The sequence below is a fragment of the Anas platyrhynchos genome, chromosome 1 (genome assembly GCF_047663525.1).
Source record: "Anas platyrhynchos isolate ZD024472 breed Pekin duck chromosome 1, IASCAAS_PekinDuck_T2T, whole genome shotgun sequence".
Lineage (NCBI taxonomy): Eukaryota > Metazoa > Chordata > Aves > Anseriformes > Anatidae > Anas > Anas platyrhynchos.
In genome coordinates this window covers 108,295,665-108,305,549 of record NC_092587.1, presented here as the reverse complement: position 1 = coordinate 108,305,549, position 9,885 = coordinate 108,295,665, and the positions used below count along the sequence as shown (strand labels likewise).

The following is a 9,885-nucleotide window of genomic DNA, read 5'->3' as shown; positions in this document are numbered from 1 at the left end:
AACACTGTTTCTCGCCAGTTCTTTGCCCTCGGCCTCCAAAAGGCCTCCGCAGCAGGGGGAAGCAGCCGTGCCCATCGCAGCTCAGGCCGCACGGCGGATTAGCTGTACCACCGCGGCCCGAAAGAAAAACCCTGGCTGCCCCTACGTGCGCGCCTCTGTTTAAGCGATTTACAGCACGAACCATTTCCCAGAACTACAGGTGCACGGCCTAGTAGGGCCGGGAGCGGGTGAAGAGTGTGTGTAGGGGAAAGGGGGGGGGGGGGAATAATAGGAAAAGCCGCGCCCCCGACCCGCGGCTCAATGGGAGGGGGCACCCCGCCGTCGGAGGGGGCCGGGGCTGACGGCGAGCGGCGGGGGAAGGGGCAGAGGGGCCGGGGGAAGGGGCCGGGACCCCGTGGCTGCTCGCCTCGCCGCGCCGCGCCCCGTCCCGCCCCGCCGGGGGCTGGTGGGGGGGCCGGGGGCGGGGGCCGCCTGCCGCCGCCGCCTTACGCAGGCAGTGAGCTCAGCGGGCCGGGGCGGGGGGCGGCGCGGCGGGGGGCGGCGGGCCCCGGCGGGGTGGGGGCGGCCCGGCAGAACCCCATAAAGGGCGGCCGCCGCCGGCCCCGGCCGCCGCACTCAGCCCGCTCGGCGGAGCCGCCCGGATCGCAGCGGAGGGCCCGGGGCGGAGGGGCCCGCCCGCCCGCTCGCTGTTTTATTTTATTTTGAATTATTTTTATTTTTTTTCCTGCTTTTTTGCTTTCTCGTCCCGCTCCTCTCCGCGGGGAAGGGGGGTGTCTCGGCGATCGTCCCCCAGCATCCGCCCTGTGGAAGTGCACCCGAGGCCGGCCCGGGGCTGCCGGAGGGGACTCGCCGGAGCTTCCTCCCCGCTCGGAGGGCAGGGAAAAAGAGGAGCGGCGGCGCGGAGCGGAGCAGAGAGAAGGAGAAGGGGGCCGGGAGGCGGCCGGAGAGCGGGGCCGGGCTGCCCCTCGCACACCCTGCCTCGCTCCCTCCCCGCTGCTGCCATGGGGAAGTCGCCGCCGCCTCTGCAGTGATCGCGGGACTGCCGGCGGAGAGAAGCCTCCACCGCCCGCAAAAACCAACACCCCCCCCCAAAAAAAAAAAAAAAAAGAAAAATACATATATATAAGCAAATCTCGCTCTCCGCCTTTTACAAATTAACGACCGAGGCAGAAAGGCTCCGCCAGGCCAGCAGCAACCAGCCTTCCCCGCCCCGAGCCCGGCGGCCGCGATGAGGACCGGGGGGCGCCCGCTGGGGGTGCTGGTGCCGGTGTTACTGGCGGTACTGGTGGCGCTGGGACCGTGCAGCGCCGAGCCCCCCGCCACCGCCCGCCAGGCGCTGGTGCGGCCGCGGCGCCTGGGCGCTGCCGGCGGCCGGGAGCGGTTCCGCCTGGACGCCTTCGGGGAGCGGCTGACGCTGGAGCTGGAGCCCGACAGCAGCTTCCTGGCCCCGGACTTCACCCTGCAGTACCTGGGGGGGCCGCCGCCCTCCCCCTCGCCCTCCTCTCCGCCGTCGGGGGACGAGCTCTCCCGCTGCTTCTACTCCGGCACCGTCAACCGGGACCCGGGCTCCGCCGCCGCCCTCAGCCTGTGCGCGGGGATGCGCGGAGCCTTCTCGCTGCGGGGCCGCCAGTACCTCATCCAGCCGGCCCCCGGCGTCGGGCACCGCCTCGGCGTCCACCTCCTCCGCCGCCGCCGAGGGACCCGACGGGGAGATCCAGCAGCAGCCGCCGCCCGCTGCGCCGTGGCAGAGCCGGGGGCGGAGGAGCCGGAGCCGGAGCCGGAGGGGCCCGCAGGTAGCCGGCAGCGAGGGGGGCGAGGGGCTGCCCCGACGGGGGGACGGGACGGGGCCTGCCGCAGCCACGCCTCGGGGGGAACGCGGCTAAGGGTGCCCCGAGGTCGGGTGCTGAGTCCCGGTGGGTGTCGGGTTCCCCGGCGTGGGGTTGTATGGCCATCCCCTGTGCCGCTCACGTGTGCTTTGCCCCTGTCTCCCTCGCTTTCCAGAGGCAGAAACGAGGAGCAAAAGGAAAAAGCGGTTTGTGTCCAGCCCTCGCTACGTGGAGACCATGCTGGTGGCCGACCAGTCCATGGCTGAGTTCCACGGCAGCGGGCTGAAGCACTACCTCCTGACGCTGTTCTCCGTGGCGGCCAAGCTCTACAAGCACCCCAGCATCCGCAACTCCATCAGCCTGGTGGTGGTGAAGATCATGGTCATCTACGAGGAGCGGAAGGGACCTGACATCTCTTCCAATGCTGCCTTGACTTTGCGAAACTTCTGCAGCTGGCAAAAGCAGCACAACCCGCCAAGTGACCGGCACGCAGAGCACTATGACACCGCAATCCTCTTCACCAGGCAGGTGAGGGACAAGGAGGCTGAACCGACCCTTGCACACGTTGCCCCTTACCCCCAGAGGCTCTGTCTGCTGGGAGTCCCCCAAAAATGTGTTCAGAGGCAGTCCTGTGGCATCACAGGTTCAGCAGAGCAGGCTGCAGTTGGAATGAGTCCCTTTTTATTTAGCCGTTTGTTTTACCGTTTGTGCTGTCCCAGGTGAAACTCATGGTATATGCAGTGTGCTTCTGCCTTATATTTCCAGCAGGGCTAGTATGGAAATTATGCATTTTACTTCTACGTGTAAGCCTTGTGTATGTTCCAAAGACAGATTTTTGCCATCGTACCCATTGAAGTGCTGAATATTTATGCTCTTTCCATAAGTAAAGGCAAACTGCCAGGGTTGGATGTTGCTTGCCAAGGTTAAGTCTCTGATCTGATTAATAATGAAACTGCCTTTTTTTTACAGGACCTCTGCGGTGCCAAGACATGTGATACTCTTGGGATGGCCGATGTGGGAACAGTTTGTGATCTAAACCGCAGTTGCTCTATCATTGAAGACGACGGCTTACAGGCTGCCTTTACAACAGCACATGAGCTAGGTACTTGCAACTTAGAAATGAGGTTCCGGCTGATTAATTGAAGCTGGCTTGATGACGTAAAGCCCAGAGCTCCCCAGCCCTGCTGACGGCTCGCCCTGCGGGGCACGGGGCCCCTGCACTCCCCTGGCACAGTCAGGAGGAGGCAGAGCTTTGCTGTGGAGTGGGGTTGAGCTGCAGAAAGCAAATCCAAGAGCTGTGTGCTAGACTGTGGCTGCAGGAAAAAAGCCTGTGAGGAGAGGGAGAATACGCTGTAATCTGCTTAAAACTTGGTACCGTTCAGATCAGGATATTCTTTCAGCATTTAAAGGCCAGGCTTTGAGTAGCTCTAGAGTTATACATACAATAGCCTTGGTAATGCATAGGACAGACTTCCTAAAATCACCAACTTTTTTTCTTTTTTTTTTTAAGGCCACGTGTTTAACATGCCTCATGACGATGCAAAGCAGTGTGCTGGTATTAATGGAATAAGCCGGGATTTCCACATGATGGCATCTATGCTTTCCAATCTGGATCGCAGCCAGCCTTGGTCTCCGTGTAGTGCCTACATGATTACAACATTTTTGGATAATGGTCATGGTAAGATTATTAAGCTTTCCATTCATGTGGAATTTATGGTTTTGTGTTTTATTGCTTTGCTTTTTTTTTTTTCTTTTAAGGGAGTGCTTTCTGCTAAAGAATAGTGTTAACCTTTTATGTGCTGCCAATGATTTTAGAAGGACCTTAACTTTACAAAAATGGTGGCACAAATTGGCTTGAAGACTTATGCTACAATGCAAATGTAGTTCTAGAGATGCAAATACATTTTTCCCTGCTGAAAATGAACTCACTGACAGAGTCTGTTTTTTTTTTTTTCCCTTTTTTCTTCCTTTTCAGGTGAGTGTTTGTTGGACAAGCCCCATAAACCGATCCAGCTTCCTTCTGACTTGCCTGGCACATTGTACGATGCCAACAGGCAGTGCCAGTTCACTTTTGGAGATGAGTCCAAGCACTGCCCTGATGCAGCCAGTACGTGCACAACGTTGTGGTGTACCGGCACTTCGGGAGGACTGCTTGTGTGCCAAACTAAACACTTCCCGTGGGCGGACGGCACCAGTTGTGGAGAAGGGAAATGGTGCATGAATGGCAAGTGTGTGAATAAAACTGAGAAGAAGCATTATGATGTAAGTATAAATGTGTGTGTATATATCTATATGTATATATATATAGAGAGAGAGAGAGAGAGAGATATCTTGGGTTGCAGAGTAGCACAGATAATGCTTCAGTGAGAGCAATCAAACAGTTGTAAGGGCTTGAATAAATGGTGGTAGATAGCTAATTAAGCAGGCTTAGAGCTTTTTTTTTTTCTTTTAAAAAGTGGCTTAAGTAAAAAAATGAGCATGGCTGCAGGTTTTGTGGTTTTGTTTTTACTATATTAACACTTTCATTCTCCTTCTTGTCATTACAGACCCCGGTGCATGGGAGCTGGGGGTCCTGGGGAGCATGGGGAGAGTGCTCCCGGACTTGTGGTGGTGGAGTGCAGTACTCCTTCAGGGAGTGTGACAACCCCGTCCCGAGGAATGGGGGGAAATACTGCGAAGGGAAGCGGGTGCAATACAGGTCGTGTAACATCGAGGACTGTCCGGATAATGATGGTAATTTTTTCCCCATTTTTGAGGTGGAAAAGGGGAATCTTGTAGAGGAAGACCATGTAGAGAAGATGATCTCATGTCCACCTGTCTTTCCTCTGCCTACAGGCAAAACCTTTAGGGAGGAACAATGTGAAAAGCATAATGAGTTTTCCAAGTCTCCCTTTGGAAGCGGACCTGCAGTGGAGTGGACACCCAAGTTTGCTGGTGTCTCTCCAAAGGACAGATGCAAGCTGGTCTGCCGAGCAAAAGGAACAGGATATTTCTTTGTTCTACAGCCAAAGGTATTTCAAAACTCTCCCTCATCTACCTAGTCATGAATCAGACTTTTATTTCATCTGACTCTGCATGTGAAATTAAGAGTCGAGACATGTAGAATTCTGAAATTATATTTGTTCTTCTTGTATGTATGCTAGATTCTTACTTTTCTTCTCCCTACATGTACAATCTGATCAGTGCAAGCATGCTTTAAATATTCTGGCACAGTCCCTACAGTTATTTCACACATACCACCTCATCTACCCACTCCACCCTAGTTTCCTTTCCGCTCCTTCCACGAGTTTGATTAAACTGAGATATGTTTGGAAAACTGTGGTGGTTCTTTGCCAAAACTTTGGAGCTTTCTCATACCAGTTACTAATATGTTGACGGCTTAAAATAAACAAAAGGAAAAATAATTCGTCCTGCGTAGCTACTTGAACTCACTGTCGTAAGATGTTGAGAGCCAGTAACTACCAGGGTGATGACACAGATGTTTATTGTCGAGCAATACTCCTAGAAAGAAAGGATTGATTACGCCATTAAAAGCAATTTTGATCCTGTACTTTGAGGACATGACTACCTTCTAGTGACATTAGAGAAAAAATGTTCTTTCTGTATAGGAAATTATTAAAACAGTTCTGTGTTGGCTCTTTTCCAGGCTGGGAAGGGAGTTAATAAAAGCTGAAATTGGTTGTTTTCTCCTGTCACCATGGCATTTTAATTTTTTTCAAGTAGCACTGCATACCTCCAACTGTCTACAGGCTGCTTGGTTTTTAGTTTAGCCCTGAAAATACCAGTGCCGTAGGTCTTCTCGCTATTCATCTTCTACATTTTGTATGTTATCTGTATTAGGCATTTTCAAAGAAGTATGCATCTTCTAATCAAATGCCCTACTGCTTGTTTCCTGCTAAGGTTGTGGATGGTACCCCATGTAGCCCCGACTCCACCTCTGTGTGCGTCCAGGGACAGTGTGTAAAGGCTGGCTGTGACCGTATGATAGGATCCAACAAGAAGTTTGACAAATGCGGCATCTGCGGTGGCAATGGATCCACGTGCAAGAAAGTGTCTGGCACACTTGTGAGAGCAAAGTGAGTGCATGACTGCAGCTGCTTTCTGTTCTGGCGAATATTTTGTGGGTGTAAGCTTTTGGTTTCCAAGTCAGTGAGATACTGTCTCAGTTTATCCTTGGAACTGAGATTTGATCTGTCAAAGACAGTTGGCTGATAATAATTCACAGTGCGATCCCAGTGGAAGGAAGCCTCTGACATGCGGGCATGCCTCTGCCATAGCAATAACATGGGATGTGGCTTTGCAAATCCCTTAATCCCTTGGCTCGAATAGGTCAGCAGCTCGTGAGCTTCATGCTTCAGCTTCAAATGAAATTCAGTCTTGTGCCAGGCAGCTTCTTCCCTTTCCCAGGGACGAGCAGAGGGCTCAGTCTTTCTCTTTTCTCTTGGACAGACCTGGCTACCACGATGTCGTCACCATTCCAGCTGGGGCAACGAACATTGAGGTGAAGCAGCGAAATCACCGGGGTGCCAGACATGACGGCAGCTTCCTGGCCATCAAAGCCATGGATGGCACCTACATCCTCAACGGTGACTACACCCTGTCGACGCTGGAGCAGGACATCACCTACAAGGGCAGCGTGCTGAGATACAGCGGCTCCTCTGCCGCCCTGGAGAGGATCCGCAGTTTCAGCCCTCTGAAGGAGCCTCTGACCATCCAGGTCCTCACGGTGGGGGACCTGCCGCAGCCCAAGATCAAGTTCACCTATTTCGTGAAGAAGCCTGCTCAGCCTGGGTCAGAGAAGGTGCCCAGTAAAAAGAAAGAGTCCTTCAATGCCATCAAGGAGATCATCTCTTCCGAGTGGGTCATCGAGGAGTGGGGCGAGTGCTCCAAGTCATGTGGTTCGGGCTGGCAGCGGCGGGCGGTGGAGTGCCGGGACCCCCGGGGGCGGCCAGCTGCCGACTGTGCCCGGGAGCTGAAGCCCAGCGATGTCCGTCCCTGCGCTGACATGCCCTGCCAGCAGTGGCAGCTGGGGGACTGGTCACCCTGCTCTAAGACGTGCGGGAAAGGTTTCAAGAAGAGATTGTTGAAATGTATTTCTTATGATGGCAGCGTGCTGCCCCAAGAAAGCTGTGAGCCTTCCAAGAAACCGAAACACCTGATAGACTTCTGCAACATTACGGACTGCAGTTAAATAATATAAGTTGGGAAAGCTAATTTTTTTTTATTTTTTATTCTTCAGAACAATGCACTGAATATATGAGAGTTAGAGGCAGCGCATACGTTCTGCGTACAAATTCACAGTGAGGATCCATTGAGGTGGGACAGTGCAAATAACCTTGGTTGGCGTTGCACCCTAAAACTATCCTGCCAATTGCAAGTTTGATAGGATAGCAGACCAATGTCACTCACTCATCTTCAGCAGATAAGGCCCTAGGGCATTAGAATTTCCTTTTTTAAAGTCTGTTACAAATTAAACCAAACAGGAGCAGTGGCCAAAGCGTGTTTCAGCAAACATTTTGGGGTTTGGTTATTTCTCCCTTCTTTTGGATTTATATTGTGGTACTGATCAAGTCCCCATGTGTAGGAAAGGGGAGCAGAAAAGATAGCTTAAAATAATTGGTCAGGGTTTACCTACCTCACGAAGGGCAAAAAATACAGGATTAGAAAAGGAGCTTTAACTAAGTCATTCATGGCTGCTATTGTTTCAGAGAATAGTTTTATATAAAAATAAAGCCATATTCTCTACCTGTAAAGAATAAGAAATGTCAAGAACAGTCAATTCCACAAATAACTAGAATTTCATTTTTTTTAAAGCATCATTATGTCATTCCAACGTGCCTGTCCATTTCTCTCATCCACTCTGATGCCGTTGCAGTGACATATGTAGTCCAGAGGCTAGAAAAAGTGGAAAACTTCATGGAGCAGGTAGCGTCTATGAGTAGTTGCTCTTTGTGCCTTCTGCATACCTTCCATGAGCTTCTTGGATTCAAGCTTGGTCCTGCCATCCTGTCAACCAGACTCTTGGCAGTGGGCGCTTGAGTCAACACTTTGACATTCAAGTCTTTTCCTTTACCCCAGCCAATAGCAATTATTTGCATTCGGGTAAAAAGAGATCAAAGAAATCCCGCTATGCATGGGAACCTCTCCTAAATGGCCTCTGATGAGTTTGTAGTGCTGAAATCACTGATAAGGCGGGAAGACAAAGCTGAAGGATAGCAGGTCCATCCACAGCAGTACGCCAACATTCGCATAATTAAAGTTTGTGCCAGTCCATAGACAATGAGAGAATATGGCTTTCCATATGTATATAGTAAAATATATTACTATAGATGTTACATACTTTATAAGTATTTTATATTTCTTTCCCTTCTGGGAAGGGTTATAATTTGTAATAAATGCATATAATGAGCGTATTTATTTTTATACTTCTTGTCTAATGTGATCTTCTAAGTTATCGCTTTTTTAAAAGGACATATAACAAGGATAGAGTATTTATACAGTATAATATGTTACTAGAGGTAATAAATGAACCCTATAAATTTTGGAAGTGGAGTGTCGTTATTTCACTGGAGTAAAACTAAGTCTATCAAGCAAATGAGCTTGAATTCTAAGGCTTTTTTTGTTATAAAAAAAGCTAAACCACGTTTCTCAAAAATACTGGTAGCTTAGGCTACTAATTGACTGTGTTAGTTAAGGGGTTTGGAAAACCCTACCCATAATGTCATATACCACGTTAAAACGAATAATTTTGTATTTTATTGCTTAACCACTAACTGGGTGCTCAGCACTGTTGTTTCATCTTCAAAAAAAATAAAATAAAAAAAAAAACACTGCCACTAGACTGATGCCACTGATTTTAATAACAGCTTACAGAGGGAATATTGCTGTCAGTGGTGTTTATAACCAACAAAATATGTACAAAAGTAGCAGTTTTACCTGCTCCACTTAGCTTTACCCTACTGGGAAAGATGTATTCAAAATTTAAAACCATTAACTAGCAGTCAGAGGTTTCCCTCACAAATTTCTGGAGGGCCTCAGGATCATGCTTTTCTAATTAGAAGTACTGTATGAATGAACTGTTCTAATGCTGTTAGTAACACGTTTTATAATGTTGAAATACATATTAAGCATTAAGAAACTGATTTTTGCTCCCTCATTTCTGATCTCATGACCACTGAAGTCGAGGGAAAATCTTCTGTTGAGCTCAGTGGGATTCTTGCCATGGAATTTGAGACATCAGTCATTTATGGATACTTTTGGCTTTGTGTCATGTAAAAATCTATTAAAACTTCCTTTGCCAATGTTTGGACTCTGTCTTGAAGAAATTGTTCCCACTTTATTCCATGGATAAAATCCTGGCCTCTCTAAAGCACATAGAAAAATTCTCATCACGTCACACTTCATTGAGTATTACTTTGTCTGTGACATGCTCAAATGCTGGGGAATGTTTTCCTTAGCATTATACGTAGTATTATTTAGGAGTCAATCACTTTATTTTTTCATAAATACCTAAGAATCAGTGCTTTTTATTTACATATTTTTACATACAGAAAGGGTGGTTAGGTGTTGGTAGGCATTGGAACAGGCTACATAGGGAAGCAGTGGAGTTGCCATTCCTGGAAATACTTAAGAGTTGTATGGCTTTGGTGCTTAGGGACATGGTTTAGTTGTGGACTTAGTAGTGTTAGCTGATGGTCAGACTTGATGATCTTAAGGGTCTTTGCCAACCTAAATTATCCTCTCTCTCTCTGTATGTCTATATTTTACTACAGCAGGTTTAAATTAGGAATATATATACATTTGCAAGAGAAAGAAAACTCATTTTTATTTTCATTTTCTGCTGTTGCTCTTACTCCTTGTAGATTTCATATTATAACACATAGCTGTTGGTTGGTGTTGCCTGAAACACTCCGTTTAAGAGCCCAAGGAGCTACTGTCCTGAAACTACAAGGCTGTTCAGTATCTATGGAATTGGCAATTAACTTCTGCTTGATGGTGATTGCCCAACTTTGTTCTCAACCTAGAAGAAATACTCAGTAGGGCTAAGAAAGGTCTGCAG

General features: G+C 49.2%; 1 protein-coding gene across 1 annotated transcript; it reads left to right on the top strand.

The window, feature by feature from the left end:
- The first annotated feature begins 592 nt into the window (after positions 1-592).
- Positions 593-8,373, top strand: ADAMTS1 (ADAM metallopeptidase with thrombospondin type 1 motif 1). The gene is made up of 9 exons (XM_027449257.3): positions 593-1,793; positions 2,002-2,354; positions 2,796-2,928; positions 3,337-3,504; positions 3,802-4,088; positions 4,373-4,559; positions 4,662-4,837; positions 5,727-5,902; positions 6,276-8,373. Exons 1-9 carry the CDS (start codon positions 1,229-1,231, stop codon positions 7,015-7,017), a joined length of 2,787 nt encoding a protein of 928 aa, XP_027305058.2. The 5' UTR covers positions 593-1,228; the 3' UTR covers positions 7,018-8,373.
- Positions 8,374-9,885: the final 1,512 nt, after the last annotated feature.